We start from the raw sequence: 26326 nt of genomic DNA on the forward strand, positions 1-26326 counted from the left end.
CAAGTTGATGCTTTATAACTTTATAACCTCTCTGGCAGTTTTTGTTGTCGTGCCTGGGCTATTGGAGTCCTATTCAGAAAGTTGCTATTTATGCCTGAATCTTAAAATGTTTTTCCTTTTTCTTGTAGCAATCTCCAAGTCTTGGGTTTTCCTCAGTCTTTTATTTCTGCTTTGTTGGATCCAGTGGGGCTGGAGATTGAACCTAGAGTTTGAGTGTGGCTGCAAGTGTGTTGAGCCATGTTTCTGTCTTTACACAGATAAAATTTTAAGTGGAACATCATGTTATAGAGTAATAAAATCCAGTTTTAAATATGTACAATAGATACATATCTTTTTATATTAATATACATGTAAAGCATGTGTGGCAAACTATTAATAGTAATTTTTCTTTGGTGAGATGGAGACATTAGGGTAACTTTCTATAAATTACACATTTTTACCTTTAAAAATTAAATTTGGGAATAGGCACTATTTTATGGGTAATGTAAATGACTTAGAATGAAGGATACTGGCGAAGACAGTGGTCAGGCACATGCTTGTCACTGGCCCTAAATCTGGTCTACCCCTTCAGTGAAGTATACATTGACCGTGACCTTTCGGAACTGCGAAACAGAGAGAGCTACTTATAACTTACTTCCCTGTAATATACTACCTGGCCACATAGACTTTTGGTTCCAGTTTAAAGAAATAAACACAGAGAAGAGTAAAACTTTAAATGGCACAAAACATACTCAAGAAGATCTTGAAGGGTTCCATAGCCGTCTTCCATGTTTTTGATGTCAAGTCGTCTTTGTGCCAGGAAGTTTTCTTTCATGTTAATAAGTGCAATCTGTTTCTGATTTCTGTCAGGAAAAGAAGAAGTGACAGTCATTTTACTGAATTGAGGAATGATCGTCCTGAGGGGCTGGAGGTTTGAATGCAGAGGCTGAGACACTGCAGGCCAAATACTACCATTATTTCCCTTTGTAAAATAAATTGTGTGTATAAATCCTTTTGAAAGAAATCAGGGCCTGGAAAGATGGCTCAGTGATTAAGAGCACTTGCTCTTGCAGAGGACCAGCTGGGGTTGATTCCCAGTACCCAGGTGGCAGCTCACAACCATCTGTAACTCAGTTCTCAGGGATCCAATGCCCTCTTCTGACCTTCCTGGACACCAGGCACACATGTAGTGCACAAGTACACATGCAATAAGAACACCTATACACATAAAACTAAGTAAGTAAATCTTTAAAAAAAATTTAAAAGGAGTTGGGGAAGCTTAGATTATGAATAATTTACCAAATAAACCATTAAAAACAGAAACAAATTTCTGTTCAAGCAGTGGGTTGATATAATTGTACATATAGAACTTGCATGAAATTTGCAATTCTCAAGTCACCAGAAGAACACTAACTGCAATATTAACCCAAGACAGCATGGGGAGTTATCTAGCACTCCATCTGCCTCAAGTGGCTGTACCTCTCTCAATACATTATAGCTTCCATCAGGTTTTTCTGAGAAAGGAGAGGAACACAGACTAACTTTGAGGATAGACTGAACATCTGAACTGAAGAGGGACCTTGGACAAGAAACCTTGTGAATAAGTCTCCATTTCAGCATCTCAAAAATGAGGGCTACAAGACTTGTCTTACTGATAGAATGGATTAACTCACTACTGACTGGGTGTACAGATCAATGAGACTTCTTGTGGTTGGTATTTTTTTTAATTAATTTATTTATTTTTTAAATTATACTCATGATATTCATTAATTACACTCAAGATATTAATCACATTTGTGGTATTCATAGATTACATTCGCAGTATTCATTCAATTATATATATATATGTGTGTATGTATATGTATATATATACATATATATATAAATTTTAAATGCCGAATGTCATTCCTTGAAGGGGGGAGGAGGTCTTAAATACAGGCCTACAGCACAATGGGAGGACCCCGGAGGGTAGAATTTTGCTACTGACGTTTTACAATCTTGCATCTAAGCTGTTAACGCCTATTATTCAGGATATACAGACAAGGAACTTCCCTTAAGCATTCAGGAGGGTGGAACCTGGCAGGGAATTAGCATAGGGAGGATATCAAGGTCAAGGTCAAGGTCCGCAAGCAAGGCAACAGTTACCCAAAACAGGGGCCAGGGCCCTGCAGGTCCCCCTTTTTTAAAATGGTATTTTTTAAATTGCTTTAGTGGAGTTGATTTCATTGCCAAGGCATGCTTTTGGGCGGGGGGGTTAGTTTCGAGAAATGAGGTCTATTTTTATTTGTTCTTGGTGCTCACTATGTCATACTGGCAGGCTTGGAACGTAGGATTGGTACTTTTTTTTTTTGTCTTGATATATAGCAGGGAAAATGAAGCTCAGAGGAGTTTATGGTTTTGTTTAAATGGCCCAACAGTGACAAGAACTTCTCTGGTAGAGAAAGCATCCTATTTAAGTAACTCACCTTCAAAACCATCGTAATGTGATGCAGAAAGCAAAGTAACGTTACATACTTCGATGTTTAAGGATCATGCAGAGACATAAGGATTTGATAATGTTTGGGGCACATATTGTCATGGGACCTTTGGGAAGTGAGAAGTGATCTAGTGTGGATTAGGTCTTGAGGGTAGGGTCCTCATAATGAGATTAGTGCTCTTCTAAGAACAGAGAAGAAAACTCAACTCTTTTTCTATGTAAGGAAAGAGAAAAGAGGAGAGGAGAAGGTAGGGGGAGAGGGTATGATTGGGGGGAGAGGGGGGAGGGAGATGAGAGAGAGCACACTATTTTAAGTGAGGAAGAGGGTCCTAAAACCTAACTATGTTCATGTTGGCACTGTCCTGGCAGGTTCCCAGCACTTACAGTTGAGAGAAAATAAATTTCTGTTAAGGACAGTCAATTGATGGCGTTTTGTTATGGAGACTGAGCTCTTGAAGACAAAAGGCCATGGTGAGTTTTTAGTGCTGTGGTACTTTGCCATCAGCACAATTTACTATTCTAGGCGACGACTCCAGTATTGATCTAGGGATGGTTTGCACTGGAGGAATTATATAACAGCTGGTAGTCTGTGCAGTCACAAGAGACACAATGATTGTAGCAACTCCATAGCTTAAATGCTACAAGAACAAACGTGAACTCAGCCTCACATAAATGGGCCTGTGTGTATACAGCAATTATATTCCATGGGCTTTTTCTTACATAATTTCATTTTTTTCTAGATACCACTCTGTTAATATTCATAAGAAGGCACTAGTGAATATTGACCGCCTCCAAGGCAATGGATGAAGTCCTGGGCATACAGGATGGAATGAGACAGAATGCCTTCTCTCTGTAGCCCGGTAAGACCAGAGGTTTGGTATACAGTCGTTATAGGATGGTGTTGGGTCAAAGAGTTGGAGGTAGGTAAGTTGTCGGTGGAAAAGCAGAAGAAGAAAAGATGTTCTGAGAAGCAGGTAATGTAAGAGGCTGAGCGGAGAGGAAGGGATAGAGCAGAGAAATATTTGGGAGGTAGAATTACCAAGCCTTGGTGACCAAATGGAGTTCAATAGGAGTGAACAAGAAATGATTTCCTTGAGTACTTCTGAAGTCACTATAACCAAACTCCTGCCCAAGAAACGGAACACATATGCTGAGTCAGCTTTTGATAAGGGTAGATATTATAGCTCACTGGAAAGTCTCACCAGGTAATAATTGTTTACTGAGCCTGGTTTACAAGTGTTAATGATGCATTTAATTTTTATGGATTTGAGCTGATCTAGATGAGAAAAGTATTTCTTAGCACCATAGAGGCAGATTAGAAGTGTGCCTATTGATTACTGAGTAAAGAGTATCTTGTTGTAAACAGGGTTGAAAACTAAGATGAGCTTAGGTGGACAGTCACCACTTGGACGTAGCTGTGGCAAGCTGAGGAAAGACATACTCATCATAGACCTTCTGTTTCTGCAAGAACACTTCATCCTCCTCCTTCTCGACCATCTTAAACTGTCTCGTGAGTGAGTGGAGTCTCTCTCGGAGAGTTTCGTTTTCTGATTGGACTTTCTGTCGTTTTTCCCCCAGCTAGAAGAAAAAAGGAGAGAGAAAGAAATAGAATTAAAGGAATCGATTCGTGCTTCCTTGGGAATAGTGGTCTTGTGGTGAGCAGTATCAATAGTACTGCACATATTGCTCATAACATGGCAGGTCCCACACAAAGGGCAAACAACTTAATTCTACAGCAAATATATGTCTGTATGCTTTGAAGATTTTTCTGGGAATTATGACAAATATGCAGAAAGTTTGTAAACATTGACATGAAACCATAGAATAATACTTCCTGCTGAAAGGGAATATTATTAACAGTCTTATTGTTAATTGTTAATTAACAATTAATTAATTAACAATTAACAATAAGAATTAACAATTCTTATTAACAATAAGAAAATTATTAACTTTTTGGATTATGAAGTAACAATTTGGTGTCCCTTTTCAAAAATATAAGGTGTAATAGGACAAAGAAAACATCATCTCATAGAAGCCATGATTCTCTGACCATGCTTGCTCCATGGTAAGTAGAACTGAACCTTCTGCATCCTTCAATTTCCCAGAAAAATGTGAGCATGATGAACCTGTTTCTTCAACCCAATACAAATGGGAAATGCTTGAAGAATAAGAAATCCTAGAAGCTTTTAAAAAGCAAACTTTGAGTTTTCTATGTATCGATAGAATTCACATGAAGTGATATATATGTAAGATATTGTAAATACTGTAGAGATACAGAATATGGGAGGATAGGCATTGTTATATGCAAGAATTGTGGTAATATTTTATAGAAGGGGTTTGGAATTTGAAAGAAATGTTTTGAGTCCAATTCCTTGACAGATCCAGGAAGATGATTGTTGTACTAAATGAGGACAAACAAACAAAACCACCCATGCTCATTGATGTTCCTCATGACCCATGCCCACTGATGTTCTTCATGACTCATGCCCATTGATGTTCTTCATGACCCATGCCCACTGATGTTCTTCATGACTCATGCCCATTGATGTTCCTCATGACCCATGCCCATTGATGTTCCTCATGACCCATGCCCATTGGTGTTCCTCATGACCCATTCCCACTGATATTCTTCATGACCCATGTCCATTGATGTTCCTCATGACCCATGTCCATTGATGTTCCTCATGACCCATGCCCATTGATGTTCTTCATGACCCATGCCCATTGATGTTCTTCATGACCCATGTCCATTGATGTTCTTCATGACCCATGCCCATTGATGTTCCTCATGACCCATGCTCATTGATGTTCTTCATGAGGTAAGATTCTGTAGTTGGAAGTCTATATTGAAATGCTTTAAGGGAGATAAAGTTAGGTTTAGTAGGAATGGTAGGCAGTTCAAAATAACCCTCTGGCTGAGTAACATGAAAATAATATGATGGGAATTGTCTTCTTGTGAGTATTAAATAACTAATAATATAGTGAGGTAGGAGTCAGCCTTGTCCTAGGAAAAAGCAAGAATATAGAGTGAAATGGGTGCCACATAAAACTATTTCTGCCCTTAGAGCCTTCATCAATATGGAAAGTGCCATTCAGAGATTTAGTTTTCTTAGATGCTCAGGGGACAAAAGCCAATGCAGAGAGAAAATCCAGGTGTCAGGCCTGTTGAATCCTCCATCATTGTAGGCTGAGATGCCAAAGGGCTTTTTCAGGGAAACTTAAGGTGGATTAAGGTAACTTGGAACTGCTAACACCTCCCATGTCTGACATAAAGTCAGTGATGATCTTCTCCCAAGGAAAACATCATCATCATCATCATAGGTATCAAATTGTTGTTACAAACATTTTAAATGCACGATAGCCCGCATATGATTTCCCACCAAGAAAAGAGAGAGAAACAATGGACAACAGATCCACGAGAACATCTTCTATTAGCATCATCAAACACTAAACTGCACAACTATTGTTTATTATGACCAAAGAAGTATGGATGCTTGACAACTACGGCTAGGAATGAAAAATGGCAGCGTGTGATAGCAGATTTGAAGAGGTACCAAATACTTAGCAAGTGAGAAATACAATAGCCCAGATTAAAAGCACCGATAATGCTGTTCTCTCTTGAGTACTGTGGTGGGAAGAAAACACAGAACAGCATGGAAAACAAGCTGAAGGTAGAGGTATAAGCATGAGCAATAACATATACAGCCAGAGTCTGATAAAGAAGACAGAGTGGTATAGCCATGTGGACATGTGATCGCAGAACTTAGGAGACACAGAAATCCACACAGTGAACAAGCCCAATAACATCAAACAAATGAACAGACAAAGCCAAAGAGAGAAATCTTAATGAGGATTAACCAAAAGAAAAGACTGGATACATCAGTAAAGCTGAATAGTTAAAAACAAAACAACCAAAGAAAGAAAGAAAGAAGATTTGATACAAAGGAGATACAGGCAATCTTCACAGACCAGAAGCTTCCATACTGTAAGGATATGAAATCCTTCTCAAGATCATTCATAGTCTTAGGACAAGACCCGTCAAAATCCAAACAGGCTTCCTAACAGACCATATTAGAAATTCAAAGGTTTAGGACTAGCTAAAATTGTCTCCTTTTAGTTATGAAGACTTATTTTAAACTTACTAAAATAATATTGTTACACTGAGAGAGGGATAAATAGTTCAAACGAGCAAAAGAGAAAGTCTGTAATCTGTGCATATATTTATGATATGATTCCCACTTGATTTGTAGCAAAGGCACAAAAGCAGTATCATTGATGAAAGAGCTGTTTTGACTAATTGAGAAAATGACTTTGATCTCACACCATAGACACATGCACAAATTCCAGATGGTTTGTAGACCTAAATGTGAAAGGTCTGGAAGATAATGGCAGAGAATATTCTTGCGACATAGGCTACAAAAAAAAAAAAAAAAGAAAGAAAAAAAAAGAAAGAAATTAACCAAAAAGAAAAAGATAAACATTTATCGCTAAAATTAATAAATTATATTCATCAGAAAATTATATATATACTGTACATTTATGCATACTTATTTACTGTTCTATGTATGAATGGTATTTTATAATAAACAGGCTAGATTAGTAATGTATTATCAGGCCAAAGAAATGTTTGCCACAACATTGTTTACAATAGCCAAGGTATGCAGGCAAGCTTAAATGTCTCTCAATGGAAAGATAATGACAGTTGGCATGCAAGCATGATAAAACACTATTCACCCTTTAAGCATGAGGAAATCCTGTTGTTGATAAAAATGTAAACTGGGGCAATGTGTTAGGTAAAATAATCTAGGTAGAGACAGAAATATTTCATGGTCACATTTATGTATGTAAGATAAAAAAATGTTGAATATGTAGAAGCAGAAAGTAAAATTGGAGCAACCAGGGGCTAATTACATGATGGAAGACTTGGGAGATATTGAGGGGGGAGAGCTCCCCTACACCCACTAAAATTTTTTGCCATAGCTCACGGAGTAATCAGTGTTATTAAATTTGCTTCTAAAACTCATTGAAAGGATAAATTTTACATCTTTGTTGATTTGGAGCAAAACAGAGAGAGAAGCTGTAAGAAAAGGGTCCTCATGCTAAGTGTGGACTGTGGGATTTGGTGTGATTATATGTGGGTAGGGAAGAGGGACCAAGGGCATTTCTCTCTCAATGGCAGTAATAAGGAACAGCTCAGGCATTTGTGTGTATACATAAATGAGTGGACCATACTATGCATACTGTTCTACAGTGGAGCACCTGCCACTCAATAACATATTGTGAGCAATACTGATACTCACTTAAGTGAGTGAGTTAGATATAATTCATATTTCCTACTTCCTAATTACTACCCCAAATGAACACTTCATTGAGTATCTCATAGCTAAATCTCGGTTTATATTCATGGTTACTTATTTATTCAATTTCTTTTGACTTAAGTTTAGAAAATGTCTAGATTGAATTTCCATAAGGGTGAATTTGGTGTACATTTTAAAAAATCAAAATAAAAGCAAAACTTTGGAAAAATTTAAAAGACAAATAAAAATAGATTAAAAAGAAGCAAAATAAAATATCTAGAGTATTCTCTTGGTGATAAATCCAACTCAAACACCTTTAAATAACATTAATGTTATTAAACGTAGAATGATTGCCATGCTTTACAGATAGCACACAATAGCATGATGATTGTATTTCCCTAAGTAATTTACATGTCCATTAAACACAATTATTCCTGATATAAAACTATCAACCCACATGAAAAGTAACCAAATCTGGGTTACTTTTCACACATTCATTTCACACAGACAATTTTTGCTGTTTCATACACTCAGAACTCAGCTAGCAGCTAAACTGTTTAAAGTAGTTTCTGTGAATTATCATAGTGGTCTATGAAAAGTCTACTTTGGAAATATTCAACATTTATTGTATATTTAACATATTAACTAAAAAAATAAGATGTATTGGCTAAGTCATTTCTGTCACCCTACCTGCTGTATTTTATTCAAGATCCCAGTCTTCTTGAAAGAAGATGAATTATCCAGGTGTTCCTGGTGAGTCTGAAAAAACGACCTTATGAACACGGGAAACAAAACCCATGAATGTTAGAACATGTTTTTCCACAAAGCCACACTTACTTACGGCATCTTAAACTCTTTGCCCCATCTCTGTACAACCTATTTCTTTGTATTTAGTACTCTATTGAATTAATTAATTAATATACCATTTGTTTATTCATGTATTTGAGAAGAAATTATTGAACACTTGCACTGTGCAAGATTTGTGCTAGGTATTAAGGACACAAAATACGTCAAATCCTTACTCTTATGGAAAATTAAATCTAGTGAGTGGTCAGAATAAAAATGACATACAAAAATTAAACTATATTTCAGATAGTGTTATATATTCCAAAGAGTGCAAACTAAGGTAAGGATATTAATACCCTGGGAACAAGAGTATCACAAGTGACAAGTGATTTCAGATGATCTCTACAGGGCTAACCCACAAAAGACTTAAGTGCTGGGAAGGAGCCAGCCACATACAGATCTAAAAGACCTCAGCACGGATAAGACCCAGAGACCAGAGATAGACTGGTATTGCTAAGATGGAAGGGTGACCTGACTGTAGTGGGGACATGGTGATTAGATCATGTGGGGTGTTAAAGGTCAGGCAGGATTTCATATTTGATGGTAAAGGGAACCAGGAAGGAATATTTAGAGCAGAGGAGCATCATGAATTACTCTATGCTTTGTAAAGAGGATTCTGATGTCTTTATGGAAAAAGACAAAATGGAGGAAGAACCATATTGACAGAGATAGCTGTAGTCTAATCAGGCAGGGTGATAGTAGAAAGCGGGCATATATAGGTGTATTCATGTATGGTGGTTTGAATAAGAATGGCCCCCATGGATTCATATATTTGAATGCTTGGTATATAGGCTGTGCTTCCTGTTTTAAGCCTGAAGTGTGGGGTTTATCTGGCTAGGTGGAAAGGTTGAATATGGCATGAGAGAGTCCTGCAGTTTGCGGGATTTGGAGGGATTATCCTGGCCCAAACCTAGAGCTCCTTTGCAGTGTAGACAGGGAACTCAGACTAGGCTGGTGTACTGATTGTGGGACCTGGGCTAGACCTGTGGGGTTGCGGGTTATGGCGGAAGAGTAGATTTGTTTAGCACCTGAGTTGTGTTGTACGTAGGTAGTGAGGAAAGTCTGAATTGTAGATGACTCCTAGGCTTTTGGCACGAGAAACAAAGTCCAGGAAGCACATCCTGTATACCAGGCTAGTTCCCTCTGTCCACCTGACTTCATTCTATTGGGTCCAGGGTCCCCCCACAATAATGGGGGACAGACCACCAAAGTCTCTGAAACCAGAAGCAAACTTTATTCCAGAAATAAACAAAGGGGGAAAAATTCACTGTTGAGGCACAAAAGCCTATCAGCTAGCTGAGACCACAGCCAGTGTTCAGGCAATGGAGGTGGGTTCTGGCCCCCTTTTTATAGTAAGATGGAAAGCATCAGGCATGCGGTACATGCTAGGAGTCATGGAGAAACATCAGGCATGGGATGCATGCTAGAAGTCACGTAGCAACATCTATTAAAAGTTAACTTTGGTCCAGGTAGTTGGCTATAAGGGGCAAGCGGGTTAAAAGTGAAGCCCTGGCTGTTGACAGAGGAGCCGGACAGAGGAGCTGGCTGTAAGCAGAGTGCCATTGTTAGAAGCCAACCTTTAGAGCTGATGACTGTCAGCTTTTATTTTTTAGGTTTACAATTTCATATTTTTATATTTCTGGACCCTTCAATTCCTCCCAAGTCACTTCCAACTTTTATATCCAACCTACCTCTACATCTGTTCTTCTTCCCCAAACTGTTCTGCCTATAACAAACTCAGAACTAACAAAGGAATGCTTAGATCTCATTGAAAGAATATCAACAACAAGAAAGATCAAGTCAGCATTTTCTCTCCAAGACCTACCAGGCTTATCTTGAAGATAAGAAGAGGATCTGGACCAAATAAACAAGACATATGAAAAACAAAAGTAGAAACAAACAAACAAACAAAACAACCAAATGTTCAAATGATAGGCATGGATGAGGAAGAAGAATTCCAAGTCAATGGAATAGACCAGATCTTCAAAAAGATCAAAGAAGAAAACTTTACCAAATTAAGGAAAGATATACCTATACTGACACAGAAGCACACAGAACACCAAAACAAACAAACAAACAAACAAATAAGTAAGTAAAACAAGACTAGAAAAAAAGAATTGCCATGTCATATCATAGTTAAAATACTAACTATCCATAACAAAGAAGTGTATTGAAAGCTGCCAGAGAAAAAAACACAAGTCATATATAAAGGAAAACCCATCAGAATAGCAGCTGATTTCTCAATGGAAACATTGAAAGCCAGAAGAGTCTAGAGAAATGCATTTCAAGTTCTAAAAGACCACGAATGCCAACCTAGACTAACATACCCAGCAAAGCTATCTGCTGTAGTTAAAAGAGAAAGAAAACTAACTTAAATCTAACCACAAACTAACGACAACCTAAACAGCCTTAAAAAAACCTCTGTATCCAACAAAACAAACAGAAAGAAAATATAGAAAGCATTATATTGGGTTAAAGAGAGAAATGAGTGAAGTAGAGAGACCTTGAAAAGAAATACAGAGCCAGAATGACTAAAACACAAAATACCTCTGAGAAAACAAGCACTATCACCAAAACCCACAATGACCACAATTAACGTACACATCTCAACAATAACTTTAAACATCAATGGCCTCAATTCTCCAATAAAAAGAAATGGGCTGGTTGAATGGATCAGGAAACAAAATCCATCTATCTGTTGCCTACAAGAAACACATCTTAGTTTTAAAGAGAGGCACTGCCTTAGAGGAAAGGGATAGAAAAAAGTACTCAAATCAGATGGGACTGGGAAGAAAGTATATGTCACTATCCTAACCAACATCTGATAAAATAGATTTCAAACTAATACTAACCAGAGGAGATCAAGAAGGACACTTCATTCTAGTTAAGAGAACAGTTAACCAAGAAAACATTCCTATCCTAAACACATATGCAGGGCATCTAGACCAAAAAGAAACAATAACATCAACAAAAAACCCAGAATTAATTACCATCATATATAAATTGGACCATACAGAATGGTCTATACAAACACCAAAGAATACACAGTCTACTTAGCAGGACGTGGAAGCTTTTCTAAAACAGACCACATCCTGGGACACAAAACAAATCTTTACAAATCCATAAAGATTGAAATCAGTCCTTGTATCTTATCTGATCATAATGCAATAAAACTTAGAATTGACAACAACAACAAAAAACCAAAAACCAATTTTTAAAAAGTCTTCTAGTAAATATGCAAACTCATGGAGATTAAACAACTCATTACTGAATGCTAGATGGATCAAAGAAGGAATCAAGAAAGAAAAAAAACTTCCTGGGATTAAATGAAAATGAAGACACAATACAACAAAACTCTGGGTCACATTGAAAGCTCTCCTACAAAGAAAATATATAACTAAGTACCTGCATTAAAAAAAATCAGAAAGAGCATAAATAAGTGTCTTAAAGATGCAACTCAAAAAGTTGGAAAAACAAGAGCAAAAAGTAATAAAAATCAGAGTAGAAATCAATGAAATAGAAACAAAGAAAATAATACAAAGAACCAACAAATGTAAGAGCTGATTCATTGAGAAGAGAAACAAAATTGACAGATCTTTGACACAGCCAACCAAAGGAAAGAAAAGGAGGAATCAAATTGGCAGAATAAAAAATGAACAGAGAAACATTACAACAGACACCAAAGAGATTCGTAGCATTGTACATGAATATTTAAAAAATCTGTACTCTATTAAGCTGCAAAACCTAAAAGAAATGAATGAATTTCGAGATTCAACCCAACCCCCTAAACCAAGAGGAAGTAAACACCCTAAAATAGACCCATAACAGAGCAGGAGATGGAAATGGTAATAAAAGGCCTTCCAGATATAACAAAATAAAACAAAACAAAAAATCAATAGCCAGGTGGATTCATAGCAAAAGGCCAACAAACATTCCAAGAAGTTCTACAGTCAATCTTCCTTAAAATATTTTAAAAATAAATAAATAACAGGAAGAGCAGTTCCAAACTCCCAAAACCAGTGCTACTCTAATACCCAAAGCAGGTAAAGACACAGCAAAAAACTACAGGCCAATATTCTTGCTTAACATAGACTCAAAAGTACTCAATGAAATACTTAAAACGGCAATGCAGACATATGCTAAAAAGATAATCCACTACGGCTAAGTTGGCTTTATCCCCAAAAGGCAGGGATAGTTCAACATATGAAAGTCAATACATTTCTTAAACCACATAAATGGACTTAAAGAAAAAAAATCACATGATCATGACGATAGATGCAGAAAAGGCCTTTGACAAAATCCAAAACGCCTTCATGGAGAAAGTCCTAGGGAATGCAGGGCTGGAAGGAACATACCTCAGAATAACAAAAGCTGTATATGAGAAATCCACATCCAACATCATCCTGAACAGAGAAAAGCTTGAAGCAATCCCTCTGAAGTCAGGAACAGGATAAGGATGTCCCCATCCCCATTCCAACACTGTACTAGAAGTACTAGCTGGAGCAATAAGACAAGAGAAGGAAACTGAAGGGGTACAGACAGGGAAAGAAGTCTAACTATCCCTATTTGCAGATGATATGATACATTAAAGATCATGAAAATTCTACCAGAAAACTTCTAGAAATGGTAAATAAATTTGTTAATGTGGCAGGATACAGAATCAACTTGCACTCATCAATAGCTTTTCTACACAACAACAACAAACAGACAGACAAAGGACCTTGGACACACTCCTGTTCACAAGAGCTTCAAGAAAAATAAATTATCTAGAAATAAACCTAACTAAGGAAATGCAGGACTTATACAATGAAAACTTTAAACCTCTGAAGAAAGAGATAGATAAAGACAATGGAAAATGGAAAGACATCCCATGCTCATGGATTGGTAGAATTAATATTGTGAAAATGCCCATTTTACCAAAAGCTGTTTACAGATTAAATGCAATCCCAATTAAAATCGCTATCTCATTCTTTGAAGAAATAGAAAAAAACTATTCTAAAATCAATATGGAACCACAAAGAAACCAGGATAGCCAAAACAATCCTGAGCAAAAAGAGAAATGCTAAAGAGAATACAATTCCAGATCTTAAGATCCATTACAAAGCCATAATAATAAAGACACTATGGTACTGGCATGAAAACTTATGTGGACTAAAGAAACAGAAATGAAGACTCAAACATGAGCACATGTAATTTCAAACACTCAATATTTGACAAAAACACCAAAAACATAAGCCGGAGAAAAGAAAGTATCTTCAACAAATGGTGCTGGGAAAACTTCATGTCCACATATAGAAGAATGAAGTTAGACCTATATCTACCACCTTGCACAAAAACTAACTACAAATGGACCAAAGACCTAAGCATGAAACCTAAAACACTGAAACTTCTAGAAGAAAACATAGGCCAACTTTATATGATATAGTTGTAGGAAAAGATTTAATAAACAGGACTCCATGTGCCCGAGAATTAAAGCCAACAGTGGACAAGTGGGACTTCAAGAGATTAAAAAACTTCTATACAGCTAAAGAAACAATCAGTCAGGTGAAGAGGAAGCCCACAGAATGGAGAATGTATGGAATTTTCAAAAATCTAAAAATGAATCAGCCATATGGTAATACTATTCTTTGGCATATGCCCAGAGAACTCAAGATTCCACTCCACAGATGCTTGCTCAGACGTGTTAGTTGCTGCACTCTTCACAATAGCTAAGAAATGGAATCAACCCCAATGTCCTTCAACCAATGAATGAATAATGAAAATGTGGTACCTACACACCATGGAATACTGGACAGCTGTGAACAAAAACCAAATCAGGAACTTTGCAGGTAAACAGAGGGAACTAGAAAATATCAGACTAAGTGAATAATAGAAAGATCCAGACCAAGAAGGACAAATGCTGCATGTTCTCCCTCAATCGAGGCTCCTAGCTCTGAATCTTTAGATATGAGTATATAACCTGTAGTAATTCAGAAACCAAGAAATTAAAAAGGATCCACTGCCAGGATAGGGGAGTTTGGGGGCAATATGGAGATGAATAGCAGGGTACAAATGATCCGATTAGGGAAATGGGAGCTTTCTGGGAAGGGAAAATACATGTGGACTGAACAAAGATAATACCAGTGGACATGCCAAAGTGGACAGGGAAAAGCCCAGGATGGCTCACCCCTCATCGAAAAATACAGGCAACTGAGGAAAGCTGGGAGTGGGAGAGGTGGTCTTCTCCAGGAATGAGCACACCAGTTGGTTGACCCTTGTCTAAACTGCCAGCCATAAACACACACATACAAGCAGCATTATACGGACTGAATAGATTTCATTAGGACTATGCATATATGTATATGTACATATATGCATATGTACATATACAAATATGCCTGCAATAACAATTAGTGAAAGAAGAGGCCGTGAATTTTAAGGAGAGATGGCAGGGACATATGGAAGGCTGTGGATGGAGAGAAGAGAAGAGAGACACGTAATTACGTTATAATCTCAAAAATAAAAAAGAAATAATCCATGTCTTCTATATTTTTGACAGTTTTCCTTAGAAATATTGATGAGTTGAAACTATTATGTCACCATTTCCCCCCCTAAGTTCTTTTGTTTTGTTTTTGTTTGTTTGTTTGTTTGTTTTTCGAGACAGGGTTTCTCCATGTAGTTTTTGTGCCTGTCCTGGATCTCACTCTGTAGCCCAGGCTGGCCTCAAACTCACAGAGATCCTCCTGGCTTTGTCTCCCAAGTGCTGAGATTAAAGGCATGTGCCACCACTGCCCAGCTCCCCACTAAGTTTTAATTATAATATTAACTGAGCTTTCCTATTTTAAAAATCTTATATCCAATATAAAGATTTGTGCATATTTATAGAACCATGATGGGAGATTGGCATTGTATTCTGCTGTTCCCGTTTTAGAAGACAATTTTAATTAAAAAGCATTAAAATATATGTGTAAATGATTCTATCATAAAGTGACTTGTCTTTTAGGTATCTGCTTGGACTACAGTTTATCTCCCCAGATGTCAGTGAATGGGTTGGGCCTTGGAAGCCACATTACAAGATTCCATTTCCATGGCCAGACCTGGCTGGTCCAGGAAGCAAAGTCATGCCACGTACATTCTGATATGAATTCTGCTGGTCACGTGTGGCTGATGTGCTAGACTCGTCCCAGGTCATTTCAGAAGGTTTGGTACAGCCATACATTTACATGTGCTCACCAAGAAGAGAAAACTGGGTACAGGTAAAGACGGAAGGCTGAAACATGCTTCAAAGGAAGCAGGCCATGATCTTTTAGACAAAGGGAAGACTTTCTTCAGGTTCTGGGTGTAGTTCCTCACATAAGAATGATTTTTGCCCAAGGCTTCCCTGTGTTTTCTCAGTAAAGTTTGAAAGACTCCTTGACTGAGCATAAGGCAAGTATTCACGATGTAGCTGGGTGTATTACAGACTCTGTGCCCCTCCAATGCCCTTCCCCATAGGAGACTTTTAGAGTGAGGAACTGAAGTTAGGCTAATACATTCCAAAGACTTCCTTCATTTACCACGTGTCTACAGCACCTGCAGTCCCCACCTGCACCCACCACAGATCATCTGAAATCTGGCTAAGGGAGGGGATGATGCTACAATCTCACAGATTTGCATAAACAAAATACATTTTCCATTTCATATTAGCGATGTGTTCCTGAGAATGAAAGTAACATATTAGTTATTACCCTTTGAACCTTGACTGGTCTCCCAAAGGAGTCAAAGACTATGTCTCCAGGGTGGTGATATGAAGCGCTTGTAGGGTCTCTAAGGGACAGGGCCCAGTACAGGTGTAAGGCCATTGGGGCTGGGGGCCACAGTCTCTTGTTTTCCTATTTTCCTGCTTCCTGTGTTGTAAGCGGGTTCTCTATGTCATATACTAGTCTCACAATGTACTGTCCACACATGGCAGGGCAATGGGACCGTCTGACCATGATCTGTGGCCTCTACAGCTGTGGGCTAGCTCACTATCCCAGGCGTTTTGTTAAGGTGACGAAGAAAAGCTGACTAGTTGGCATCTCAAGTGCTTCAGTAAAAATAAAGTGTCCCACTTACACTTTTTCCTCCATACTTGAGCACACTCTCTTCATGTCCTCTACCTTTCTCTCCCAAATGGCTAATGATTCCTGCAGCCGCGTCATCTCCAAATTGTGATCGGTAAGCATCTATTGGAAAGTCAACAAAAATACAAAAATATGACATCCAGTCGTCGGCGAACGATTCACACCAGCAATTCAGGTTCTCTAAGGATTTTATGCATCAATCGTACAATGTTTATGGTGGAGCCACACTTTAGTCAGGAAAGGTCATTTTTATGACTCTTTTTTTAATATAAATAAACTCAACTTGGCAAAAAAGCCCAATTCTGAAACAACAAGAAAACATAAAATTTGGTGGGGGTAGATGACTAAATACAGTAGTGAGTATATGTGTGTATGTGTGTGTATGTACATGCATGTGTGCACACACTTGTGTGTGTGCATGCGTGTGTACATATCTCCTCTAACAAACACATTTGTATTCATCAGGATGTAACTGGATGAGTCCTACTTTAGGTGACTGGTGTGTTATCTCTTCGGAGACAGATGTTAATTTAGTAACTCCCTAGAAAGCCACCCAACAGAGCAAAAGCTATTCAAAGTGGTTTCTCTCTCTAGAGCACCCTGTGATTGACTATAGGAACATGGGTCCAGAGTTAACTGGAATTCTAGAATAGCCATCAAAATCAGCAGAATGTTGAAAGGACTCTGATCAGTTATCAGGGCTGATGTTCGTTGCCCAAGTTTACATTTTCCAGTTTGGGTTTCATAAATCTTACATGCCAGCAAAACTGATGGGCCTAATTAATATTCACTATCTCCAGCCCTCAGCCACCCATGCTTGAAGAATCTCAGTCAATTCGTTTTCTGCCAACATTCCACCAGTTTGACCTAGCCAAAGAGGTGAGTAAATTGAATATTCCATGCGCATGTTAGTCTGTACTTTCCTGTGTCCTCAGTCTATACTTTGGGAATCTCCACAAAAATCCACTGCACTAGGCAATATTGCATTCTGCCGCCCCCCTCACATTAAAAGGTTGGTAGATCAAACTTTAAGTTCGGGTCGATGTGACACTCACGTTTGGGGGTGGCAGGGGGTGCAGCAGGCTCTGGGGAAGAGTGTTACTGCTGCAAATTGACCTTAGACATCTTGGAATCTACTTTTAAAACTTCCATTTCCTAAACTCTACTGGTGGAGAGCTTCCTCATACTTGGGGAGGCTCAAAGTGGAGGTGAGCTTTGGCATACAGATGAAGCAATGCTCTGCACAGCAACTTTCTTAAGCCTAGTCTGACCTCTGCATCTTTGCCATATGGAAATCTAAAAACAGATAATGGTCTCTTCAAACACATATATGTGAGAAAAGTATTTTTTTTACCAATGTTGTAAAAATTAGATGTCATAATGGACATATCATAATTAAGGCTCGCACGTGCACCTCATGTAACAGATGATGGAATTAGTGAAGCATTATGGGAGAAAAGTGTGCTGTTTCCCTGTAACTGCTGTATTGTGTGGTTTTGCCTGTGATTTCTGATATACTATAGGTCCATTCATTCAACTAATTGTGGTAAAAGATTAGCAGGCATTAACACATGTGTCGGTAGTTCTACGTGCAGCTTTTAAGATCATGTTCAAAGTATTTTCGTCCATCAAATACAGTCTGGACATGCTATAGCACTTTAAAGAAGGCATCAGGAAATGTTAACATGCCATTGGCATCCTCTCAGAAGCGCAGGAAGATAAATAAACTTTAAGAAACAAACAGGTATGCTCAGATCGGCCTAAAGGAAGGAGGCGTTTGTTCTTTCTCACCACTGTGCTGGTGGTGACTGTTTGCTTCATTTTTATGATTTTGTTCTGTAGTCGGGTCAGTTCTTTCTTCTTACTATATGTTTCCTTTCTGCTCGTTTCGCAGGATTGCTTAAACTCTTTCATCTGGAGCGACAAGAAGAAGCCAGTTAAAAAGTCTACTAGCACACCAGAGTTGAGAAAGACCCTTCAGCTTGTCGGCCTAACTCATGTTTAATTCAAAAGCACCATTTTTCCCATCCAAGTAAACTAACACTTTCAAAGAAAATGAAACGAGGCCAGGGTGTGCTTGTTTCCCAGTGCTAAAGACAAACCCAAGCAGCCTACGGGTCAAACTCCAGCTCTGCATCGTGGAGACAGTGTACTTCCAGGAGCCATGTGGCAGGGACCCCTGCTAAGAAAGGATAAAAGCATCTTGCCACTGGAGGGGCTTGCTGCAGCATCCCAGCAATGGGCACCACACTACGGCAGGTACATTAAGCAGAGAAGGGGAGTGAAGGAAGTCATCGCTTGTCTAGAAACCCCAGCTCACCCTCCCTAATGGAAAATAAAACCCAACTAAAGGTAGAGAGTACAAAGTGAGTACACTGGAGACAGGGCAGCTTAGGAGCTTGGACAATTTTTCCTTCTTTTACCCCAATCAAACATTTGGCCACATGTCAGACTCTAGGGGAATGAGTGATGCTTATTAAAATCAAACCTGTTTATTATTGGCTGTTTTTTTTTACTCTTTACTCTTTGAGGGGCCTGCCATGCATCTCACAAATAAATCACACATAGAGATTTTTTTCTTGCTTATAAATGCCCGGCCTTAGCTTGGCTTATGTCTAGCTAGCTTTCCTTAATTTAAATCATCCCATCTACCTTTTGCCTCTGGGCGTTCCTTTACTTACTTCTGTATATCGTACTTTCATATTTACTCCGTGGCTGGCTGTGTGGCTGGGTGGCTGGCCCCTAGTATCCTTCTTCTCTTGTTCTCTTGCTCCTCCTTCTTTTTCTCCTTCTATTTATTCTCTCTGCCTGCCAGCCCCGCCCCCATCCTTTCTCTGCCTTGCTAGTGCCTGTTCATCTCTTTATTAGACCAACCAGGTATTTTAGACAGGCACAGTAACACAAGTAACTTCACAGAGTTAAACAAATGCAACATGAAAGAATGCAACACATCTTTGCATCATTAAACAAATGTTCCACAGCATAAGCAATGTAACACACCTTAAAATAATATTCTACAATACCTTTTTGTCAGCAAACTGAAAGAACGAGGCAATAATGAGCAGAGAGGCATAAGAAAGCATAGTGAATGAAAACTCTGTGAATGCTTATGCCTTTTGATCGAAGCCACCCGCCACTTTTTTCATTGTTATCTATTCTGAATGAGTGTGACCATAATCAATCTCTATATACCAGAGTACAGATACATATGAGTGAAACTTGGTGATAGATACAGTTTGTTGAAAATTAGGGGAAAAACCCATAAAATTAAAAAAGCGATGTAATAAATTAATCTTCCTTCTTCCCTTCCCATTAAATGTTGTATCATTTAAGCTCACATTTGACTTCCTGTGTCTGAAGGTGGAAACTGTTGGCTCAGGGTGAAAAAATGTAGGAAGCCCCCAAGCCTATGCCCATTCCCACTTTGGGAAAGACACAACAAAAGCTCAGTTTCCATCTTAGGTGCAGCTCCTTTCTGTAGAGGAAGAATGGAGATGGATCTACCTTTCCCGGAGCCACCAAGGCACAGTGAGAAATAAAAGGACCCTAAGCAGTTGGACAGTGACCTCAATTAACATAGCAGAGCCACCTCTGCATCTGACCTTGAAAAGTTGCTGGCCTCATAATACAGTCTTGCCCTTGGGTTTTGGTTTATGGATACAAATTTAAAGTAAATTTTGTTATACTAGATGTATATTTCTACTCTTGTTTAAGGTTTATGTTTATGCAGCTCATTTAAAAATGTAATGTATAATTAAAATACAGATTAATAGTCATGCATAATAGTCAAACTTATAGTCATATTAGTTAGGTTTTTTTTTAGGTGTACAAAGATATATTTCAATTAGACAGGTAATCTTCAAACACTTCAAAGGCCTATAGAATATGGCATTTAAAATGTTTTAAGAATGTAGACTTTTCTCGACAGTGAGACACGTCTGCTCCTGGCAGTACCAATTACTTCAAAGAGGATGATCAGCATGGAAGAAACTCCTTATGGAGTTTGCTTTCAATGTAGTGAGACTAGCCATCTGGACAAGAAACTGCTCTTGCCTGGACTGCTTCACAGTATGTTGTGTAAACTGGACATGCAAGACCCATAGGAAAATTACCACTGAACTTTGCAAAAACAAGGTGGGATGGTCCTTCAGGTTCCAGCCTCACAGAAGAAACCGCCAGACATTCTGCAGGACACAGAGGAAAGTGACAGATGAACTTTGCCAAAATAGGCAGGACAGTCCTTCAAATTTCCTGATGTACTGAAAAGTCTGCCAGATACTCTAGGTCTGTTGGCTGAAGATGGATGCCCAGATGTTGTAAAAGAACTTTGGGTGACTGTCCAGGCATCCAGATGTCTCTGTCATTTCTAGAGTTTTGGAAGTTGCTTGCAATGTACTTTCTGTAATATTATATCCTTCTGGGGTCTTTGAAGGAGTTGAAGACTAGATAGTTATAATTATAGTTTTCCTTAGTTATAATAAAAGGTAAATTAGATATAAAACTTTAGACTCACAAAAATAAGATAAATGATAGAATATTTTCATTAATTTTGCCAAATACAAATAGACTAGATATTGTTACTGTAATTCTTGCTTGATAACTGTTTTGTTATATGTAATTTTACTAGGTTAAAATTAAAAACTTCCGTTTTGATTAGACAGAAAAGGGGGAATGCTGTGGGATGTCTTTCTGTATGCTGTGAATGTATTTTATTACCACTGGTTAATAAAGAAGCTGCTTTGGCCTATAGCAAGGCAGGATAGAGCCAGGTGGGAAACACAAGCAGAGATACAGGGAGAAGAAGGGTGGGGTCGGGAGAAGCTGCCAGCCAGCCGCCAGTGGAGCAAGATGTATTAGATAGAGCGCATGAGACATGGCAAAGCATATATTAATAGAGATGGGCTAACTTAAGTTGTAAGAGTCAGTTAGTAACAAGCCTGAGCAATAGGCCAAATGGTTTGTAACTAATATAAAGCCTCTGAGTGATTATTTTTGAAGTGGCTACAGGGCAGGGCGGGGCAGGGCAGAAAAGCCTCCGTTTACAATACAGTTTGACTTTTGTGCACTGGAGTCTGGCAGCCCCTCTGAAGGTGACTCCTGCCTCAGGTTGTTGCTGCTGCTGGAATAAGCGAGTGTTCTGCCTAACGCCTGGGTTCTGTGGATATAGAAGTGGAACTAGGTAAGAAGATGGTGGCCAATTCCTCATCTCTGCATCGGCATGAGGCCACTACATCGATATGGACCCCGCCCGCCCTGTAGTCTGTTCTATGAACTGAAGGTATCCAACTGAGTATCTTTTCCTGGAGGCTCCAAAACAAGCAAGCAACCAAATACAAATGTGAGTTTCTCACTCCCCGGTTGGAGAATATTATTTTAAGGTGTGTTACTTTTGTTTATGTGGCATTCGTTTAACTCTGTGAAGATGTGTTACTTTGCCTGTCTAAAACACCTGATGGTCTAATAAAGAACTGAATGGCCAATAGCAAGGCAGGAGAAAGGATAGGCGTGGCTGGCAGGCAGAGAGAATATATAGAGGAAGAAATCTAGGAGAAAGGATCTAGGAGCCAGAGTAGGAGGAGGACTCCAGGGGCCAGCCACCCAGCTGCACAGCAAGCCATGGAGTAAGAAATAATGAAAGGTATATAGAAATAAAGAAAGGGAAAAGCCCAGAGGCAAAAGCTAGATGGGATAATTTAAGAAAAGCTGGCAAGCAACAGCCAAGCTAAGGCTGAGCATGCATAATTAAGAAGAAGCCTCAGTGTGTGGTTTGTTTGGGAGCTGAGTGACAGACTCCCTTGTAGTGGGTAGCTGTTCCAGCTTTGACCTGGAAGTACTACCCCTAGTGAGGGTCCTGGCAACTGCCACGCCTACCTATATCCTGCCCCTGGGGCAGGGGGAAGACGGGAGCCCTTAAGACCCAAGATCCCGATATGCCAGGTCTCTTGGCCCCTGGTGATCCTGGATGCTGGATGGTAGACCCAGCAGAGTTCTCCCGAGAACACCGCTGGACTGCACCTCACCTCTCCCGGATCCTATAACCAACCCCATTACTGGCTGTAAGTTACCCCAGAATAAACCTCCTTTTTAACTACGTGGAGTTGCCTTAATAAATCCCCACAATACCCCCTAAAAGAGCAAAACCAACCAACAACATTCCACTCTTGTTCAGGAGAAAAAAAAAAAATCCCATTTCCTGCCTCAGATTCAAGACGATTCTGAATTTAAAAAGAATAAGTCCCACCACTTACCTGGTTAACCAACTGGTCTTTCTTTTCGTAATACTCTATTTTATGTCTTTCCATTAGGTCACAGGCCTCTTGCATACATTGATTTTGGAGTACTATTTCTTCTTTCTCAAAGTTTATTCTGGTGTAGGTGTCGTTGATATAAATGGTAGCTGTGGCTTTCTCTTCCAGGGTTTGGTTCAACAACAGGACATACTGTGCGTGCTGCTTTGCCAGCTCTTCTTGTTTTACACTGGGGGCGGGGGTGGGGGGATAATAAGCCTCAGTATAAAAGGACAGCATTTAGGTGAAGCCACCCACAAACCAAGAAGAATGGGACACTGAGATGAAGCCATCAACAAGCCGAGAAGAATAGACAGGGTCTCTGTGTGTTCAAGGCCACACTAGGGAGCAGAGCCAAGCGTGGTGACACACGCCTTTAGTCCCCCTACCAACCATAGAGACCTGGAGGTCTGTACAGACAGACAGTGACAAGGAAGTGAGGAAGCTGGGCCAATGAGAGGGCAGAAGAGCAAGGCAATAAAAGCCTGGGTAGACAGGAAGTCGCCCTCTTGGGAAACTATGGGGGCGTCACCTTCGGCGGCATGGTGAGCTAAGGTTGGCTGGAGGCTCTCACTGTTTTGCCTGATCTCTCTGGCTTTCACCCCTATATTTGGCTCTGTGTTTCTTATTTGATAAGACCGTTTAGAAATTTGTCTACATTTAGGAAAGAAGGAATGTAGAGACTCTGGCGGCAGGAGCCCTCACAAAGAGGGATGTTGCAAGGCATACTTATTTTCTAATCATCTTCGTGGTTTAAATTCAAACTTGATAAGCATATAAGGAAACAGAATGAGTGTCCACTTTGCAACTTTTGTAGCCACTGCTAAAATGTCAGTCACGTGGCCCCACCAGTGCCCCCTCCCTCCACCTAGCACCATGTGCCAGGATATTAGAGGATTTTGTTTAAAGATTAAAACAATTCAAAAGTCATTTTGAATGAGTGAATGGAATCTGGCCAGATGAGTGTTTTGAGGCAGGTCATTGAATCAAAGAAAGACAATCATTCCATCCTGTCTCTATTCCCCCTGCTACCATAGCCCGATGGGGTAGGCCCAAAAGAAATCTAGCCTTCCTCTAGGCAGAACCCAGGGAAAGATGAGGCTGCCACCAACTCTATTGCTCAGATGGTGTTTGAGACCTGATTCTCATCTTGTTGCCCAGACCTGAGAACAAAATGTGTCATGTGTCTTACACATGCACTGTAGGCTGCGTCTCCCTGAGGGAGACCTGAATTCTGGGAGAAACATTTAGCACAGAGATAATGAAGAGGTTGGAAGAAGGAATGATCAATGCCATTTCTGTTTCATTATTTAAAAGCACTTGTAACATACAGCCCTTTCCTACTGTTTAGTGTCCAGGTTAGAGAATTAGGGTGGGGGGAAAGGTACTTGAAGCCTCAGGAAAATAGACGTGGGCTATTTGCAGATTTATTTGGGAGAGGCCAAACATCACAGGAGAGATAAATAAAATGCAGTCTGAGTGGGAGGCTTGGTGGGGGAGTGAATCTGGGTGTTTTGTAGTTAGAGCAGATGAAATCCAGAAAGAGAATCAGTCCAAGGATTGCAGCTCTTTAGGGAAGAAACCAAGTCAACCTAAAAGCCTACTTGTCGTGATAATAGAGGTGGTGGTGGTGGTGGAGGTGGTGGTGGTGGTGATGGTGGAGGAGGTGGTGGTGGTGGCGATTTGAGAAGTGGGCACTCACAGACAGGATGCAGGCCCAGGGAAAACACACCCAAAGGCCTCCATAGTCTATAGTTTCCCAGCAGTGAGCAGGAGCCAGCAGGGTCTCACCATCGCTCACCAGAGTCTGTGAGGACCTGGATAATGGCTCTTCCTTTGAAAAGTAGAAGAACTGGTGGTGATTATAGATTTATAGTCTTGTCTCATCAATCCACCACCCTCTGCTTGCACTCTTCTCTCCCTGAAGATTTATCTATAGCAGAGATTCCCCTATCATGGTGGAATTGCAGGATGAGCAGCACCTGGAATCTGTTAGAAATGTTGATCTTTATCCCAACCCTACTACCAGCCAGACCTACCAAATCCCAGAGGTCTGTGTTCTAACAAGCCTTCTCAGGATCCTGATGCTCACTCAAGCCCCAAAATTACTGGAGCAGGTGTATCCGGCTGCATCTTTTATTTCTGGTTGTTGGTTTAGAAATAGTCTAGTTTATAGCTATCTCTGGAAATGGTGGCTAGTACAGTCCATGCATAAAATGCATTGTGAATCCTTAGGAGGAGTAAGAATAGTCAATATTCAGTATTCCCCAATCATATAATTATGAGCCTCATTCATAACATACCTACCAGGGCAAGTGCTCTGAGGCCCTAATTTGGGAAGCAAACCTGTGGACGTTGAGATCTTACCAGTCCCTGTAACCCAACTTCCATGCTGTGAGGGGTTCTTTAAAAATTTCTCAACATGGAATACCAGCAGGCTGATATTTATGAATTAGCCTTGCAAATTTGCTCAGTGATGAGTTATTTTGCAAACCTTTTATTGTTTTCTCCTTCTAGAATAAATCTTCCTCTTCTGGGATAGGTTAGGTCAGGAGTTCTGAATCCTGTTTTACAGATAGAGCAAATGAGGCCTATGGGATGAAGTATTGGTTCAAGGCAACAGCTGGGGAATAAAGAAAGGGTGCTGGGAGATCTCAGACTATAGGGAGTTATACACACGGTCTCCATTAACTCCATAAACCCTAGAACTAACTTCTGGTAGATTATAGGCAAGACCTTTAAGGAAATGAACTAGATAGAACAGAACTGGATTGATATGTGCTTATAATTCCAACAAGAGGGCTTGCCTTGGAGCAGGGTAGGGTTACATTCTTAGTTCTTTTTTTTAAAGCTAATTCTTTTTTTTTTTTTTAAAGATTTATTTATTTATTTGTTATGTATACAGCATGTATGACTGCAGGCCAGAAGAGGGCACCAGATCTCATTATAGATGGTTGTGAGCCACCATGTGGTTGCTGGGAATTGAACTCTGGACCTCTGGAAGAGCAATCAGTGCTCTTAACCTCTGAGCCATCTCTTCAGCCCTCTTAATTCTATAGAAGCAGAAACTAAAAACAACGTCAGCTTCAGCCTTGGGAGGTGCCTTGGAAGTAACTGTATAGTTTGTCAATGAACATTCCCAATCTCTCAAAGACTGAATTAAGAGCGACCTACCCCAGAGCTTCATTCACCTCCTTCAGATCGCTTATTCTCTTCTTTAGAAACTCAACTTCATTGTCCATTCTTTCCACCTTGGTTCTCATTTGATTCACTTCCAAAATATTGAGTTTGCGAGCGTCTCGGACACATTCTTAAAAGCAAGTGGAACACATGGCTGTCATTTGAGGAAGAGGAACAGTA

At 39.5% G+C, this 26326-nt stretch overlaps 1 protein-coding gene across 1 annotated transcript in view; it reads right to left on the minus strand.

Annotated features, from left to right (window-relative positions):
* The window catches only part of Ccdc175 (coiled-coil domain containing 175), a 64440-nt gene that overhangs the window by 29742 nt on the left and 8372 nt on the right, over nucleotides 1–26326 (minus strand). Inside the window, exons 4-10 of the mRNA XM_016008991.3 lie at nucleotides 26141–26276; nucleotides 22928–23156; nucleotides 18471–18593; nucleotides 16672–16781; nucleotides 8443–8524; nucleotides 3897–4033; nucleotides 732–842 (exon numbers count right to left, since the gene is read on the minus strand). Of these exons, the coding sequence (XP_015864477.1) occupies nucleotides 732–842; nucleotides 3897–4033; nucleotides 8443–8524; nucleotides 16672–16781; nucleotides 18471–18593; nucleotides 22928–23156; nucleotides 26141–26276 (928 nt within the window). The remainder of the gene's footprint in view (nucleotides 1–731; nucleotides 843–3896; nucleotides 4034–8442; nucleotides 8525–16671; nucleotides 16782–18470; nucleotides 18594–22927; nucleotides 23157–26140; nucleotides 26277–26326) is intronic.

This window comes from Peromyscus maniculatus, chromosome 14, assembly GCF_049852395.1.
Source record: "Peromyscus maniculatus bairdii isolate BWxNUB_F1_BW_parent chromosome 14, HU_Pman_BW_mat_3.1, whole genome shotgun sequence".
NCBI lineage: Eukaryota > Metazoa > Chordata > Mammalia > Rodentia > Cricetidae > Peromyscus > Peromyscus maniculatus.